Here is an 18,515-nt window from a genome sequence, read left to right as displayed (position 1 = left end):
AGATTGACTTAATATTTGCCTTTAGTGTCCCTTTAAGACCAGCGCGTGTCCTGCGTAAGTCTTCTTACGTTGCGCCTTTCACTGGTTTCGCCATGGTTATCATATGTGCCAACTCGCCAAGCAAATGACTCTGATGATTTTTTTGTTTGTTCTGCAGTCAAGGCCTACATTTGGTGTCGGTACTGTCATGCTTGTGCTGGTCAGGCTTAGCACCATTCTGGAATCCTCAAAGTGCGCGCCTTATATCATCGAAGGAATGCCAAATAGAAAACTTTGCCGGGCCAATTTAAAGTGTCAGTATATATTTTTCAAAACAATCTTGACAGTTCTTTGGTCAAAGAAGGCATATTCTTGCCTGGAAAGATGAACACAAAGCTTCTGTTGCTTAATTTTCTGCCCTAACCACGGTGCTTATGAAGTCAGCTGCGAATTTCATGGCATTTTCAGTCCCTGCTGTTTTTATGAGAGGAAAGTTTTCTAAAAATTTCAGGTTGAGTCTCTGCTTACTTGCTTGCATACACATTTTTTTATTAGGCTAGAATCTTTGCTGTCAGGCTTTCAGAGAGAGAGAGAGAGAGCAAATGATAAGGAAAGGTAGGGAGGTTAACTAGGACTGAGCCCGGTTGGCTACCCTACACTGGGGAAAGGGAAAAGGGGACGGAAAGATTAAAAGAAGAAGAGAAAGTCCACCGGGGATATCGTTCAGTCACTCAGTCCGGACCAGTCAGGCTTTCAGAGTTGCTGTTATGGTACACATCATGCTGCATACTATGTTAACCCTGTAATGCCCAAAGTTTCACATCACGAAAATTGTGAAAACGTGTTCACCCTAATTTCGGTCTGTGCAAAGTACATTTATGCAAAAAAGAAAAAAAGAAAATGAAATCTTATTAGAGTAAAAGCTAAATTAGTCATCATCATCATCAGCCTGTTTTATGTCCACTGCAGGACAAAGGCCTCTCCCGGCGATCTCCAATTACCCCTGTCCTGCGCTAAACTAGTATACAAATTAATCAGTTGGTTTGCAGAACCATCTATAAACGTGAAAACTCATTCTAGCATATCAAGAACGCTAGTATAGGCTGTGCGTTAAGTTTCCCATGCTGAAATAAAAATTTTGAGCTATCAAACAGCTTAGCAAAAATGACAACAGGTTTAAAATAATTTGGAGGCAAATAGCAGTCTTCAAAGGCTGAAGCTGACTGACGTGACTGTGCCACTTGTAATTCTCATCTTGTTGTAGGACACGGGTGCGATAGCATGCAATGGGCCTGCTCGTCTTAGTGCTTATCTTTGTTATCGCCCACTGAGAAAACAAAGGACGTTTGTTATCACTCCTGGCGTCCCGACATTGCTTGTCAACAAGTCTTCTCAGCCCTGGCAGTGTTTGCGAAACAGAGCCAGTGAATAGACTGGACAGATCTATCTATGACCACCCAGGGATGCATACATTGAGCGGATCACGAGGACAGGACATACAAGAGAAGCCAAAGGCTCGATATTGATTTTGCTGGTGTTAGCTACTTAATGAGCTACTGGCTGCCCCGTTATGGTATTGACACAAGTCTGTACAACAAAAAAGTGCTGGCATCACTGAATGTTACTGTGACCAGTTAAAAGTTCCAAACGTGTTCACTGTGTCTGTCTGTCCACCCTTTCCATTACGTAGCTGTTATGTGCCGTGGTTATCAAGTTGTCGTCGAGCTCCCCCACCGTATGGTAAAAAACAAAACTTCGCCAACAACCGCCGTCGAGGATTCAAACTCGTGCTCCTGCGGCAGTGTGTAGTTGGGAGCTGGACACATTGACCACTGAGCTATCGTGCGGAACTCACACTTGGCATTTTCTGCGGGGTACTGTTAACCACGTAGATGCGCAAAAGTGGCGGTGCCTGTGCATGTATTATGGAGGGCACAGGCAAGAAATACAACAGTGGATGAAGATGACAATGCGCGCGTCACAAAGAAGTTGCTTTCGTTAAGATTGCACAGTTATTTGAGGAGCAAACAAGCAAGATGCTGGTGTCCTCTGCAAGAGCCTGCTGCCATTATAGTAGACAAGTTCAAATCTGGAGCAATATCGCCGACGTCCGCGGATACGCTTTTTAAAAATTTTCTTTTTTACAAGCCACACATACAGAGTTATGCAGAGCTTAATAAACGTGTTGTCAAAACACAATGGCCCATCTGTTGCCAGTGCACTAATTGGGTAGCTGGTTTCATCACGTCAAAGCATGTTCATGCTGTTCACTCATCCTGTATTGGGGAATGTGATTTGGTACACTAATACCAGTGATAAACCTACCTACTTAAAGTAGACGAGAGGTTTGAAGCGTTGTGTCGAACGTTGCCACAATGTGGTGCACGGTGTCTTCGCATCTTGGCCAATTGTTTAGCCCTCTTCACTTGCGCTCGCAGTGCAAAAAACCACAATATTGTCACCATCGAGAATGCAGGTGCAGTTAAACCTTGTTGTGACGAAGTTGCACCTGTTACAAAAATGCCTTCATTATACGAATACATGTCTATATTAATGCAAGAAATATCAAATTTTATATTTAGTTTGTTATATCCAATAGCTTGTCATATCTGTGTTTGTTATACCGAGGTTCAACTGTGTATACTGCAGCAATTGTGCTCTGCTAGCTACATAGCGGATGACTGCATGGTAAATACTCAATGGCAATGTATGTTTTTCATTATGTGAATCATTGTATGCACTGTAGTGCCATTTCTCTGGAAATCGTTAGTAACTTCAGGGATTGAAAGGAATATATAAGCCAGGGGAACATGTGGTATGGTTTAAATGACCGCCCCAAAGAAATTTCTCTACAACTAACTCTTAGCCATATTTCTTACTATAACATTTAAGAACTGACACAGTGAATTGAAGAGCTTCTGCCACTGTACATAAATTTGTCAGTGCAACCAAACATGTCAAGCTTGCTGTGACCAAACTTACAAAATATGGGTGTTGTGTTTTGATGAAATACTGTAATGTTTTCGCATACTTCTGCCTGCACTTGAAGCTTCAACATGATGCTTACAGCTGTTGAGTTTGTGCTTAGTTATGATGTTTTGCTGTATGCTGGCTTGTAGCACAAGAGTTACCATCTGCAGCAGAAACTGTAGATGCGCATGAATATGCTTCACTTAGATGGGAAACTAGCTCTTGGAAATAAAAACGCAGTCGACTGTACTTGTGTACAACTTTTAGCCAAGATGTTCACAGGCCGCTTGTTTACTTTATTGTGATGCGTGGTGAAACTAGGAAAAGCGCAAGCGCTGGATCACAGCTAGCTGACGCAAGACATCGGTAACTCACTCGTAGAGTCCTTCGTCCTGCCACGTAGGTAAATTACGTTGCTGCTGACGATTATTGGCGACCTTTCAATATGCGAACACTCGCATGAAAATATTAACTATTCCATAAATTAGCCCCGCTTTCCCCAAACGTTTGCATGCTTGTTTCTATTGAAATTGTATTGCTAGCATCAAGTCGTTTCATTGAATGAAACATACAAGCTTGACCATGCAAACATTCTTTGACTGCAGCTTTATTGAATAAAAGGGGAAACAGGTGCAACACAATCTCGCTTTGTTCTGCAGCACCAACTTCATTGAAACATTTGCTTGTGTAGGTCCGTGTGTCATTGCCGTATCAGGGCAAGTGTAGACTGGTACACTGCTGCGACTTTACCTTTTAAAGTTGCCAGAAATGTGGCTGACGTCTGCTTTTGTAGGCGTAAATGCAGACGCAAGAAACACACAAACACAATGTTGACTCAACGTTGCTTTGCAGTTGTTTCAGAGCATTTTTTAAATTGCGATTAAGCAAGGTCCTAGTGAACAAGGTGCAACGATTCTTTTCCCCGTATTGATAACATTAGCAGTCAACGTCGTCAGACCTGCAGGCATTGTGGATGTCCCTAGCTGAAGCTGCACGAAAAAAAATATATATATAAACATCCTCTTGCAGTCATGTAACACACACGTAAGTGGATATCTGTTCCTGTTTGCCTTTGTCCACTACCAATTCCTGAATTTAACTAGTTTAAAGGTTTGCAGCAACATCCGTGCACTAGTGCATGAGTGATGGTATTTGGTTATTTGAACATATTTTTCATCCCTTGGAAACTGTGCTCAAGCTTATATAAAAGTTAGCATTATAAACCCAGTCTTGTGGGGTCTAGATTTTCTCAAAACTGACCTTGCCCGTCAGGGAGTAGTGAGGCTGAGGATGTCTCGAGCGATTTGTGTAAAGCTTTGCCAGGTATTGAGAAATTAATGTGAGGCGAATCACCGAAATGATTGATAGGCCTAGCACGATCACCAGACAATGGCTCCGCGGTTGTCAACCGCCTCTCAGGGAATTGCTTGTGACGACTGTGGCAGCTTGCGGAGCAGTTCGAAACCACCTGTATGAAATTCCTCATCAAAGATACAGCAACTCATTTGTGTTTGGTCTTGTCCTGTGCATTCCATTCACACTAGTGCAGCAGCTCTCTCGACGGGTAAACATGTCACGTATTGCTTTTCAATCATAATAGAGACCTTCCATGGCTTTTTCAATTCCTGCAGATAGGTAGGTATTCCAGGCAGTATTCCACAGTACAGCACATCTGCGGTAGGCATCAAAAGTTTGCGTGACGAGTGTTCCGCAATGAAGCCGAACTTCAGGTCAGCTCTAATATGCAGCCAGTAAAACAGTACAACACTACTTTAGCAGCACTCATGCAGGTAGCAAGTGCGAAATCCAGGCTATGTCTCCAAGTTGAAGAAATATTCAGCTTTGTCTTAGATCCCATGCCCCATGAATTGTTGATGCTGTCTGTAATATGAAAATGTATCATAAAATTGAGACCCGAAACAGCTCGGGCATATTATTCCTTTTCAAATCTGTTCGTGCTATCTTTTGGTATGTCACGAATGTGAGAAACTAATTTATTGTTTATATACTACCATGGTTAGATGCTGAAAGCAACATCTACATATATGTGACAGGCGTAACGATCCTCTAATGTCGCAAAAACTATTCTTTATAGCCTAACAGAGAGGCTTACGCAATCGCAACATTGCTGAACAGGCGTAACGTGGTGCGGCAAATCCTTGTTGATGCCGCATCCTGAATTTTCACGTCCCCACAGCAGCATTTGAAATGCGCTTTATTGGTGCTTTTTGTTATCTGTGACAACTGTCCAGATGAAATCTGACAATTTTCTTGAAAGCTCAGAGAGAATGCGTTGAAACCACTGCATACATTTCTGCTTGTCTCATATCCGCGATGAATATATTGCATGGCCACTTCAGAGTTTATTTTAGAGAGTATGGAATGCAAGAGGGAACACCCAAATTCATTTTAATCCTGTAATGCCCAACCTATCGTATACGCTACGCCAGTTTGATGCCTCCAGATTATAACATATGTGGGAAGCTTAACACAAAAGCCCATAGTTGCATTCTTCATATGCTCGAGTGACATTTCAGATGAGGATAGTTCAACCAAATAATAATTGCTATTCTAATTCAGCTATAACTCAATATTGTGTTGTTTTCTACGGTACATATTTCCTCTCAATGGCCACAAATAAAAATGAGCAAGTTGTTTCAATTTTCCGCAATTACCGGGTTAAACAACGATTACTCGTGACCTGCGGATTCAAACCTAGCATCTTAATACGCCAGAAATAGCTTTCCTGTAAAATATTTAGCCTTGCCAAACACTTCAAGAGGGGTCATGTGTGTCAGGCACTATGGCTTTTTGAAAGAAAGACGAGTCTTCTCTTTTACATTTATTTTATGAGGGAACTTTGCAGAACGTTTAGTGCAATTTCAACGTCCGAATGTAAACAATACGCTTGGCCACATCCTTTTTTCCCCTCTCATTTTTAGAACAAAGCTGCCAAAAAAAAAAAAAAAAATCTGTCAGTGAAATAACACACAGCAAACTGTCTAGGCTGTGCAGAAGCAAGCACACACATTAACTCAGCTGCAGGAGGATACGAACACTCACTCGCACAATGCACCTTGATACTGCGGGCTTCCTTCAGAGGAGACAGATGCATGCCCGGCCCTTATTTGCACACAATAGGCTACTTGGAATGCACTTTGTCAACTAAGCCCATAGCATGCGCCTTGAAGGCCTAAGTACAAGCCAAGCTCATCAACAAGCCAGGCTGCACAGCAGGATAACAGTTGGAATTTTCCAACCGCCCATTTTGTGGTCAGTCACTTTTCCCTCCCACGCTGCCGAGACAAGCGCTTTGGTGTTAATCGTACATCGAGCAGAAGTTATGCCAACGCAATAATGCATTAAAGGGTGACAAGAAGTTCTACAGAAACTTTAACGCTTTTGTGCTGGAATGGCAATCACGCTCGACATCCACGTGCAAAAAATGTTTAGCTAGGCTCAGTTCGCTGTGCAGGGCACTATGATAAAACCCCCTGACAAAATCCAAGGCAACTGCAACAGTAGTTTCATGCAAACTTTTCCTAGCTCAGTTTTCGCAGCACTAATGTGCTCGAGGAAGCTGCACGCAGAATTACACTTTCTGTGCGGGAATTCTGCAGCACAGTTTTACAAAAACCAACAGTCGAAAGGCCCCCCACCTGCTCTTGCTAAAAGGCACTGCGTCACCACAGGTCTTGTTCCTCGAAAAGGTTCAAGAGACGCACTCTGGGGTTGCGTTGTCGGTCAAGTTACTCGTGCGCGACGCTTGTGTCCAACACAACGCCTCACCGGAGCCATGAAAAACGCATTCACTGGCTAATGCGATGTGTGTGCGGTGACAGCGATATCCTCAAAATTGGTAGACCGAAAATATGGCCCTTACTTTCTGCTCTCTCGAAATACAATACACTGCACGGACACCCAAGGGGGGTGCATTGGCCCGGCTCGAACCAGAATGGTGCAAAACAAAGAATGCTCAGAATCGCATTCGACTTTAATGCTTTCTTCTGCTACGGTACGACCTACATGACCTCGGATTCCTCGAAAGAAAGCGAGCCCGGGACGTGGCTATGCACAATGTTTCGCTCGACTCTATAACTCCATTTTATACACAGCAGGCAACGCTACGGAGGTTACACTTCATTTGCAGCCTGCATTTGTGACCCCCCAAAAATAGTTTGTCCCTTGTGAAATACGCAGTTTCGCATCAGGTAATTCAACATGTAACATCATAACTGTACCTTATGTCACAAAATGCAATGTGTTCATTACGTGGAAGGCACTGGATATCTGAACCTATCTGACACCAAACGAATAGAGTGATGCAGCCACGACGCACCATTTTCACTTCCTACTGAAACACAGTACGTCAGATACAGTGTAGTATGTTGCACACAAATGCACGATTTAACTTTGCGTCCACAAGTTGAAATAAGTCAAGTAGATGCTACACAGAAAGTGCCACAGGTCAGACACAGCTGCACTGCGAAACATGTAGCATGATATCCTTCCACAGTGTCACCCATGTATGAAAAAAATGTTGACTGCATACGAGTCCGGCAAAATTGCCCACACACAGATTCTGCAAACTACGCAGGCACGCCACCCCCACGGTTCCGCAGAGCTGCGGCAGTACAAAACGAGACTTCAACGCCGTCGCGACGATGGAAGGACAGTCGCGGATCAGCTAACAAGCCTCGCCGAGCGTTGCCCAGGCTTCTGGCCCTGACCAAGCACGAGGAAGCCTTTTCATCCCCAAGACAAGACAGTGAGAGACTCCATTTCAGCAGCTTTGCTGCAGAGAGTTGGATGTTTTTTTTTTCCCTTTTTTTCTTTATTCCATTTTATTAAGTGTCTCTAGCAGTGATACAACAGTTTACAACAATAAAAAAAATAATGGTTTGCAGCAGCTTAATTCATTTTTCTCCCTGACCCCTCGCTTTGTAGACGAAGAAAAAAAAAAGGGTGTGGTTGGTGGTGGGCCTCGTGGCCAGCCTCTGGCACGCCCCTTGTTCTCACTTTTGTGTGTGTTGTGTGTGCTCCCGTGTATGACGAGCGGCGCTCGACAGGCAACAACATTTTTTTGTCTTTTTTTTTAATCTTTTTCTCGTATCTTGCGGCTGGAGACTAGAGGCTCAAAAGGGGGCACCTAGAGAATCACAGTCCCTGCGCCCTAAGTACTGCCCTTCCCCAAAACACTCAGCTGGCCCGAGAAAAAAATGTTTGGTGTGTGTCCCAAGTTCACGAGCCACAATTAGAATATTCCTAGCAAAGAAGAGTGCAAAACAACTCATCAGGGAGACGGGGGGGAGGGACAAAGAATTAACGAAAATAACACTGTGAAGAGATGCTCGCAAAATGTCCATGCAACCCTTGTTATGTGTGTTAGGAACAAGTAAAACAAAAACACATGGCAAAAATTGGAAAAAAAACGCGTCTAACAGAAGAAGCACTTGCACCTAGCGGCGGTGGCCGCACGGCCGCGGTATATGTATTTCCGTCTTCTCTCCTTGCGGATGCCCGCGACACACACACGCACACACCGTGTTGTGAATATCTTTTTCTCTTTTGTTTAAACAGTTCCTCTCGCGCATCAGGATGCATATGCACAGGAAAAGGAAGAAAAAGTGTGGAGCCACTAAACACACCGTGGCCAACAAACAGGTGACGTCGCTGCATCGGCAGCGGCTTTGCTTTTAAAAAGTGGCGAAAAGAATAAAAAAGTGGAGGTGGAGGAAAAAGAGTGGGTGGGGGATGGTGGTGGTGGTGGCGGCCCTCAAACGCACAGAAAAAAAAAGCATTGCCAGGAGGAAAGGGCTTTGTCCGCAGCTGCACTGCGGGGGAAAAAAAATGCAAACTGCAGCCCTCTCCCCGGTACTGAAAAAACATTAACAAGGCCCTTTCTCAAGTAGGCGCACACAGGCACACACAAACATACGCACACACACGCACACGCACACTCACGCAGTTGGGAAGAGCAGGGCTTTTTCAAAATAAATAATGCTATGAGACATGAGCACGCGGGATACAGCTCCAGCAGGCCGCCTCCCCGAGAGTCCGACCGAGCAGGCACCGACCCCCCCCCCCTCCCCCTCTGCCTCCCTGCAGCTCTCGAAAAGACGGGGGCGCGTGTGTGTGTTCTCGATGGGGGTGTGGGGTAAAAAGGGGTTGGACACGCCGTTGGAGGGGGAGGTCTCGCCCATCTTTGCTTGGCGGCAGGCAGGGGCGCGTTGCATAGGTGCTACAGCTTGTTCTCGGGATGGGGGAGGCAACAATCCACAGCGGCCGTCGAAGAAGAGAACCTTTTTTTTCCCAAGGCACACTACAACGAGGAGATAAGAGGAAAAAAACCCAGCGAAGGCGCGCGCGCACACCCAAGTCCGACGACGTGGAAATGGCCCACACTTCTGCACCTGTACACACCCAGACATGCGTGTAGTATATGTATATACATTATGTATATCCGTATGTTATATTATTCCACTACTGTAACATCACATTTTTTTTTTGCAACACACTCGGTAAAGAAGGGGCAGGGGAAAGGGGGGGATGGGGAGTCAGCCGAAAGAAAAAAAAAAAATAAACACCTTCCACCCTAGCGCAGCACCCCGAGAGCATTCTGCTGTGACCTTTTGGCTTCCTCCTCAGCAATCTGCTGCTCGATCAGATACTGGGCCGTGGAGACGGCATTTGGCGTGCCTGTGATGCTGACGATGCGGTTGCGCGTGCCTGGTGCAAACGTGCCCTTCTTGGAGATCTGGATGGCGGCGCCGCTGAAGCGCTGGATCTCAACCAGTGACTTCCCCCCCGGTCCCAAGATGGCCCCCACAATGTTCTCCCCCACCTCGAGGTCTCGCTTGACGGCGTCTGAGCACTTGTCAGCCGCGGAGGGTGGCGGCGGCGACTTGCACATGGCCCCCTGCGACGGCACCAGTGCTGTGCCCAGCCCGAATGAGTTGTTGTTGACCGGCATGCCTCCCCCGGCACCGTTGTTGGCCGCCGCACCAGGCGAGCCTAGCGCGGGCGAGTTCCGCCGGAATGGGTCGAACACCATGTCGCTGTGGTAGCGCTCCGAGCGGGGTGACCCGAAGCCGCCGCTGCCGACGGGGCCGAAGATACCCGAGCTGCTGGCAACCACTGGTGGCGTGGCGTCCATCGGCGAGGTCGGGTAGACTTGCTGCGGTGGCGGTGGCTGCGGTGGGCCTTGTCCCATCATGGCCCCATTGGCACCCGCTAGGAGTGCTCCGAGGCTGGAGCCCAGCACACCATACGTCGCCAGGGTACCCATGGCCGTCGCAATGTCGGCCGTTGCCTGCTCCGTGTAGCCGTTGCTCCTCAGCACCGCTTTGACGTTCTCTAGAAGTTGCGCCACGTTGGCACCCGGAAACGGTGCTGGCACCATGGAGCCTGCGGCTCCGCTAAAGTTTGCCGTCGGGCTTAGGCTGTTGAGGCTCCCGCTCGAGCTGTAGCTGGCTGACGAGTTGTTCACCGTGGAGTGCACGCTCGACGGGTTGGCGTAGGGCGAGCCCGTTGGGTTGAAGTTGGCCACGGGCCCGGTCACCTCAGCGTAGGATACGTGCAGGCAGCTGCCGCTCTGCGGGTCCTCCACGATTTTGGCCAGGATGAGCTGGCAGGCCTTCTTGTTGTTGTCCATCTCACCAATGACGGTGATGCAGCGCTCGGCGAGGGCGTGGTCCTTGGACTTCTGAGAGATCTGCACGTACGCACCACTCTCTTCCTTGATCTGCTTGATGTAGCTGCCCCCCTTGCCGATGATCATGCCCGCCGTGCTGTTGGGCACCAGGATCTTCACCTGCGTGCATGCATGCAATGTAGCTCAGCAACGCTCAAGGCCAAATTCTTTTGCCCATGCTGGATGGACTGACAAATGTGAGTGCGCATAATGCTTGGCTCTCTGAAACCGATCACAGCGGCTGCCACCGACTGCACTGCACTTGTACAGTCACTAGCTGTATGGGTTTTAATGCATTAACAGTGAAGAGAACCAATGACTAACTGTAGGAAAGTGGTGCAGTGAGCATGCGCCAAACTTGGGCTAACTGCATCAGTGACAATCCTCACAGCAATTCAAATGGACGTAACACCACATGCAGTACCTCAACAAGGTGCAGCCAATTCATGGTACAAGACACGGTGAAATAAACCAGGTGAAAGTTGAAAGCCAGTGCCTCCATAGCATACCTGCCAACCTGCAAGCTTCAAATGTTTGCAAACATCCCACGGACAAGCAGGCCAGTGGCACGTTTTTGAATAGAACTGTACCTTGAGCACATACACCTTCATTGCATATGTATGCGATTTATTTACAATGATTTAACTGTAGACGCAGCCCACAAGCAGCAGCAAACTTGGAACAGCAGTGAATGAAAAGCAACAGATTGTCTTTAGATCGCACCGACATTTTCTGCAACATTGCTGTCTCCGATTTCGCCTGCTTCAGGAACCACTGTGTTAACTTGCTCGAAGCAAGAAGAACCCAACTGGTATACGAAATCTTGCAGTGCAAGTACCATCACCAGTCACTTTTTTTGAATGCATGTTTTGCAATCTTGTGCCATCCCATCTTTGAACACCTTCACAAACGTTTCGCAAACGTAACTTATTTTTCGTAACACACAATGCAACATTAGTGAAATTGCAGAATGAGAACAAAATTCGGGAGAGTTGGCAGGTATGCATTACGCCTAGAAAACAAGTCCAAGTACCAAGCAACCCATTTTTTATAGAAACAAATGCGGAGTCCCTCCATTTCAACTCTTACGTTTAGGAGCTTTTCGATCATTATGTTGTAGCCCTCAGCCGAACGAGCTCCCTACCTGCTTTTCCCTCTCAGCTGGCTGCTTGTGGTCAAAGTCTATGGCAATCTTGGCTGTGGGGTCGGGCTTCTCCTTAATTTTCTCCATGATAAATTCGTGGATGCGTAGAACGCCCTCGACACTCCCGGTGATGAGGCACACCCTCTCGGTAGTTCCTGCAAGGGCGACACACGTGGAAGCTACTGTGAAGGCAGTTACCAGCCTAGTTGCCAAAGACCACATGTTAATTGAAGCTGCGACTGCTGGCTGCAGCCAACAACTACCCTCCACATTGTTTTCTGGACAGTGGAGATCATAATGCCCTTTACTGAACAGTTCATAAGCAATAGTGGATATTCAGAAGTGTGCGATTACTATTGATCAGATAACTCCCTACTGAAATGTGTACATGCACTCCGATAATTCCATACATTTTCGATACGATAGTTATATAAACTACACAAAATTTATATGGAATCCATATAAACTCTCCAAGTTCTATATGAAAAGTTATAGGGAATTGTACAGAAAATTATACGGAATGCTTCAGCAGTTCTGGTACTCACCAATTGTTCTTTAGTCAATTTAGCACATACTGCAGTTACTGTGTTGAAGCTGGTCAATGCTACTGGCGTGTCTCCTTAGTAGAAATCTAAACCAGCAGCACTTTTAAATAGCCCTCTTGCAACTTGTTTTCAGCACACCACAACTGCTGCTTGGCTTTCTAACAACAAAATTTTGTTGCAGTCTGCCTTTAAAGAGGCACTGGTGTCCCACTTAGCTTTGTATTATGCTGTGCGAGAAAGGTGTTGCTAGAAAATGTTTAGAGCATCAATGCTACGCAAAATTAGGCAGAGATGTTGAGAAACTGCTGTTAGTCTCAAGAATCCTACAACTGGATCGACATACCTTAAATCGGCCAACTTTAAATATGTAATGAACCAAGTTGACGAGAAAATCTGACCTAGATATTTAATCGATGAGTAAACATCACTTTAATATTTCTCCCCTCCGCATTTGAAGCACATGCCACATGTCCCTATGGTTTGTATGGATGCCAAGTGTAATAATATTTGGGGTTTTATGTGCCAAAACCACTTTCTGATTATGAGGCACGCCGTAGTGGAGGACTCCGGAAATTTTGACCACCTGGGGTTCTTTAACGTGCACCTAAATCTAAGCACACGGGTGTTTTCGCATTTCGCCCCCATCGAAATGCAGCCACCGTGGCCGGGATTTGATCCCGCGACCTCGTGCTCAGCAGCCCAACACCATAGGATGCCAAGTGTCTGTGCATCATAGCATCTGCAGCATCATACAATGCACGGTCTGCCAAACAATGAATGTTTTCTATCTCTGTTCCAGTGTGTTTCAAATGTAAGCAATTTACTTGAATGTTTTCTATCTCTGTTCCAGTGTGTTTCAAATGTAAGCAATTTACTGTCACCACAATATCCCGAGAGATTCCCTAGCACCTGAAAGAAAGCCCACTTGTTGTAATCTTGGGGGGTTGGCGCTGCTTCTGCTGTCACCAACGGTGACACAGCAAAACTGGATAAGTTAGCTGCATCTGGAGATAACAAACAATGATGACCGGGAAGCACAGTCATCATTGGTTCATGCCCCTTCGCTGCAATCGTGACCTTGGCAGAAGCTTCAGAAGCTTTGGCTACAATTTCTTTTTTTGATTGTGCACTAAAAGTTAGCCCGCATGTCTTCCTCACCCAATTTGCTCTATATTTCAGGTGTGCATTCTCTCTGGATATTACGGTATGTGCGCCGTATAGTAGTACATACCTAGGTCACACAGAAGTATTGTGGCTTCTGAATATCTGTTGCAACTAACAGTACACCAAAAGCAAGTGCAACAATTCAGGTAGCTGGGACTGATACAGAGCATGACAATGTGAAGATGCAGCTCCTGTTGTCAGTTTCAGTGCAGGTGAGAGTGCAGGCAATTCTTATCCAGGGATGTGTGCACACAGAGAAGTTGGAGAAATTGGTGTAATTATGATGGGGCATAATTTGGGGTAAGCTTTGAATTGTTTCCTGCCAAACATTATCAATAATAGCGGCTGATAGCAAAAGGAGAAACTGTCTGTTCACTTTTCTTGATTTTCTTGCCCACATTGCTTCTAGGCCTAACTAGGCACCCTCCTATGCTGGGTGACGCAGCCCTGTTCTTTGTTTAGAGGGTGCAGTTTTGTCCCCAGGCCTCACCTGGGTAGAAGTCGTTCGACTTGGACATTTTCACCCGGGCTCCCGCTTCCTTTTGGAGCAGTGCAATGGTCTCACCACCTTTGCCGATGATGGCCCCGGCAGCCACAGCGGGTACAAGAATCTTGAAGTGGAACGTCCCATTGCCTGCAAGGAGAGAGGGGAGGACGCCACTGTGCATACACGCACACCACACTGTTGGAAAAAAAAAAAAAGAAATTGGCAGCACACACACACACACAGACAAACAGGGCGAGACTACCGGTGCATGTATGAGTCATGGGAGAGAAAAAAAGCCAGGGTGGTTTTCGGCGTGTGAATCCTGATGAGGCCACGATGAGCCTTGGCGGTGGGCGGGTGAATGAGATGGCGTGATGTAGTATGGCGCTACGACGATGCAGCAAGCGGCCAACAGACAAGATGAAGAAGGGGAGAACAAAGGCCGTACCTGACGCTCGTCTTCGTAATTGCTCCATTTGCAAAGCTTTTGCGGGGAGTGGGGGAAGAAGAAGGGCTCCGGGCTCTTTCCGCTCTCTCTCAAACGTGTGCGCGTGCCCCCTTCCGTTCGCTCTTAACTGCGTTTCTTTCGCCTGAGCATAGCGCACCCGGCGGCTAGTGGTGCCCGTCAAAAGGGCTGCAAGGCTGCAAACGAAGAGACACATACACACCGGTTGTAGGAACCGACAAGCCCCGCCACCACCACCGTAGGAGCCCAGGCAGGTCTCGGGGGGGAAGGGACAGGGAGGGCGCAGCTTCAGACTGACACAACCCAAACCGCAGCACAAGAACAACCACTTCTTTTTCGACGCCCCGTGGCCACTGCAGGGCACAACTTGTTCTTTAAACCTTGCACAAACAGAAACCTCGAGTTTTAATGCCAAGAAGACCGTCCACCTCGCACTCTTCTGCGAGACTCATGCCTTAAGCAAGCTAGTCCTAGCTAAGAAGCACTAGACAAAACAGTGCTGTTCTCGAGACGAGAAGCTAAAGAAAGGCAAGATGCTGCAGGTCAGCAAGGGTAAAACTATTTTATGTGCACCGCCAAAGATGCACCTAGCAGATCGTTGTGTACTTTCTCAACAGAGACAAAATGCCCAAAGCTGCAGCCTGGAAAATGGGCAACGAGATCAGTTCAATCAAGTGCAAAGATTTTTACGTAAGTCGGCTTCGACGAGTATGTCCCGCAAGCCTTGCTTCAACCAGCAAAAGCTTTTGCAATCTTCACGACGTGTCAGGTGCTTCTACAGTATGTATAGGCTGTCGATACAAAGTTGCCGATGCACAGTCACTCGCGTCTGCAATTTCGCTTTTGCGTTAAGGTTTAAATAGCTCTGTTCCTTTTTTCTTAACATGTACAATGCGATTATATGCTATAGAAGAATTCCTGACTGTGGTCATATTAGGGTGAAATGTAGATTTCTTTTTGCATCGGCCAATGAGGAACATCGAAATTGTGGCACGATTATACGGAATAGAGCATTATGTCTGGTAATGACATCCCTCGGCATGCACTGATGACGTAAAGAGGACCGAGTTTCATCGACACCAGTTAGGACCGAAACAATGTCTACCAACGATATGTGCGGTTAAGAATTGGAGCACCTACTGGTCCACAAGCAACCGCGAGGCAAAAGCCTCATGTTTCCAACAAGTAGTTCTGTAGTTCTGCATGTTGCTAATGGTAGAAATACTTGCACAATGGAACCCTCATGGTAAATCCCTAATAATATAGCCATTATTGTATATGTTAGACGAGTTCCCAGCAGGCTTTCGGTGGTTGCAACTGGTAATCAAAGTGAAGAGGTAGGTGGCACAGTTGTCAACATGCACCATAAAGCCAGTGGATGTTAAGGCTAAAGAGCATAACCTATGTAAAAAAATCATCCGAAGCTGGCCAGTATACAAAAAGAACAAGAAAAAAATTCTCATCACATGTTACCAGATGCGATTAGGAAATGAAGCGCACTATATACTACTAGTTAGCCCAGCAGCGTATCACCATTGGGGTGATAAGTTTACAAGCAGTCTGCTACGTGCCAAGAATTTGACCTAACAGCAGCTGGTACAGGGTGGAAGTACACCGTGTGAAACCCTGGAAACGCAGACTATTGGAACTCAAGAAAATCTGCAATGGACAGAGGCGAAAATTATTATGCAGCTCCCCCACGTGCCGGGGAAAAAAAAGAAAAGAAAAAACAAATCGGACCCCACAGTCGGGCAGGGCGGAGCAAAAAAGGCCCAACCACTGCTACAGGCTAACGAGCATGGTCTGGGAACAAAGCTCAGTACGCGGCCCCAAATCAGTCCTCTTTTAACTTATCGCCGATGGAAAAAGCAGCAGCAACAAGTTTAGTCACAGAAAGCGGAGGCCGCCACCCGCCCTCCCCTGCCCGGTCGAGATCGGTGCCACGAGGAAGGGAGGGCGGACCCCTCAAGAAACAAGAACGCGACCACCACCGGCGTAAACGGGACCAGAACCAAGGTCGAGAGGGGAACTACACAGCGACACGATGACGTCTGGATCGCGGCGTATCAGGCCCGTTCCCTCGTCGCTTTTAACACCGCTACACTACCGCAGACGACGAGCCATCCAAGGAGAAATGCGCCAACTCTGCTCACGCGCGCTTAATAACGCGCGCACGCGACCCTAAATACTCGCGAGGCGGCAGAAGGAATGGGGAAAAAAAAAAAAAGAGAATCGCACTTAATTTCCGCGACGATGCATCTAGCCGGCCACCGCCGGCCGCACGCACATGCAAGGTGGTGTGTTAAAGGGCTGCGCCGACGCGAAGGAGACGATAAATGCGATTACCACACGCTGCGACCGTCGTCGCGGCAGCCGGGTCAACGGCAAGGACACGTCGGGGCAGCACCCCAGATCGCCGGGGAAGCAATGCATTCCGCAGGTCGAGCCAGCAGCATGCAACCAACTGGCCGAAAGCATAGGGCGGAAGGGGGGCGGCAGTTCCTCCGTTCCTCCGGCAAATGCCCTAAGAGGGGGGCCGGCTGCTACTACTACTACTACTACAACTACGGCCGCTGGCATGCGCTCGGCGAAAACCCGGACCGCAAATTATATTCCGCCGCGCTCACCCCGTCTCAAACTAGGCAAAGCTCAGTTCTTTAGACAAGCGCTCGCAAAGCGTGCTCGAGGATCACGCTTGTCGTCTGCCAAAGGCAGATTCGCACGAAATTTTCTGCAAGATAGGCCTAGGCTACGCTGCGCAGGGTGAGCCGGCGCACTGGCTCAGCCCCCTCTCCACGACCAACACACCATATGCAAGGTCCGCTTCGGCCACGAGATATACACCGAATTGTACGCTGCGTGAGGCATCGGAGAGATTCGTCACATTCCTCCGTGCAGTGGCGAGTCCGATCGGGCTCCCCCCGTCTCGCAGCAAAGCAAATAAGCAGAGGGGAAAAACACACCCGACCGAAAACACGGCGAACCGCCGCCGTGGGGTGTGGGGGAAGAAGACGGAAAGAAAAAATCGTTTTCTTTCCCGACCCGACAAAACACGGGTGCGCCATGAGAGGCGGAAAGCTCCGCTCACGGGCCACGGGTCGGCGAAAAAAAACGGAACGGGCCGTGGCTAGCAGGAAAGGCTGTCGACGACACTTGCCTTCGGGACGGCGAGCAGCACGACGCGAAAATGGTCGACCTTGCTCGGCACCTCGCTGCTGCAGCAGGTACCGGGTGAAAAGTCCGCTGTCCCACATACCGGGCCCGGCGCTACGCCATCGAGGAAGAGAAAGTCGCGGCTACCAAACACGCAGGGGGCTTCGACTCGACGAAAAAGAAATCGCCGACCATGTAATAAGGTGTGCGACGAAGAGAAAAAAAATATACAAAAAGAGGCGAGCACCGCTCGCCGGGCACCCTCCCCGGCCTGCCTTCGGAGGAAAAAAAATGCACGTCGCGGGCCTGGCAAGTAGATCTCACGGCTGTCAGCAGCGGCGAAATGGACGGCACTTTCCGAGCCCGTGATCCCCGAACCGCAATATCAGGAGCGAAAGACAGTGCTCGCCGGCTGATGGGACCCAGATAATTCGCCATCTCAGCGGCGATAAAAAAAATAGCAAGAAAACGTCGCCCCACTACTCGTACCTGACTCGGAACCTGCTGGGCAGCCGCCCAGGGCTTCGAAGCACCGAGAAGGAGCTTTTTCGTCAGACCAAGCGCGCATCCAAGCCATCACGCAGCGGTCGAAACGGGGGAACTCGCGAAAACCGAGCCCTGCCTGCCTGGGTCCGGCCGCTGTGTCATATGGTACTACCCACGTCACACCCAGTTGCGCTGGCTGGGCAGCGGACATGAGACGCCCCGCTAGACGCAAATTGGTACGCTACCTCCGCCATGGTGGGACCTTTTCGTCGCCCCAATATCGAGCTCGGAATCCAGGGGCCTCTTCCTAGAATCTCCAATATCGGGATCGGGACATCCATTCACACCTCCTAAACCCGTCGCCATCTTCAGTGCAGAAACGTCCGGGCGCTGACGTCACTCCCGACGTCAACACGAGTCTCCCGGAA

General features: G+C 48.0%; 2 protein-coding genes across 6 annotated transcripts in view; one reads left to right on the top strand and one right to left on the bottom strand.

Moving 5' to 3' along the window:
* Positions 1–8,153, top strand: part of LOC142588069 (uncharacterized) — a 23,876-nt gene extending 15,723 nt beyond the window's left edge. For 2 of the 4 annotated variants that reach the window (XM_075699523.1, XM_075699524.1), the window contains exon 5: positions 158–526. In XM_075699523.1, coding sequence (XP_075555638.1) covers positions 158–367 — 210 coding nt within the window. In that variant the 3' untranslated portion in view covers positions 368–526. Of the gene's footprint in view, positions 1–157; positions 527–7,546 lie in introns of those variants that run through there. The other 2 variants (XM_075699522.1, XM_075699520.1) reach the window with 2 other exon arrangements.
* ps (RNA-binding protein Nova-1-like protein passilla) lies at positions 7,731–18,488 on the bottom strand. 2 transcript variants are annotated; one of them, XM_075699519.1, is made up of 5 exons: positions 16,795–18,023; positions 14,431–14,624; positions 13,986–14,129; positions 11,787–11,941; positions 7,731–10,762 (listed from the first exon to the last, which is right to left on the bottom strand). In XM_075699519.1, the coding sequence occupies exons 2-5, from the start codon at positions 14,456–14,458 to the stop codon at positions 9,545–9,547; spliced, it is 1,545 nt and encodes a 514-aa protein (XP_075555634.1). In that variant the 5' UTR covers positions 14,459–14,624; positions 16,795–18,023; the 3' UTR covers positions 7,731–9,544. The 2 variants fall into 2 exon arrangements, with proteins under 2 accessions (XP_075555634.1, XP_075555633.1); XM_075699518.1 differs by lacking the exons at positions 14,431–14,624; positions 16,795–18,023 and adding an exon at positions 18,333–18,488.
* Between the last annotated feature and the right edge of the window lie 27 nt (positions 18,489–18,515).

This window comes from Dermacentor variabilis, chromosome 7 (assembly GCF_050947875.1).
Source record: "Dermacentor variabilis isolate Ectoservices chromosome 7, ASM5094787v1, whole genome shotgun sequence".
NCBI classification, from domain to species: Eukaryota; Metazoa; Arthropoda; class Arachnida; order Ixodida; family Ixodidae; genus Dermacentor; species Dermacentor variabilis.
Note: the sequence above shows the minus strand (reverse complement) of the source record. Positions and strands in the feature narration are given on the sequence as shown.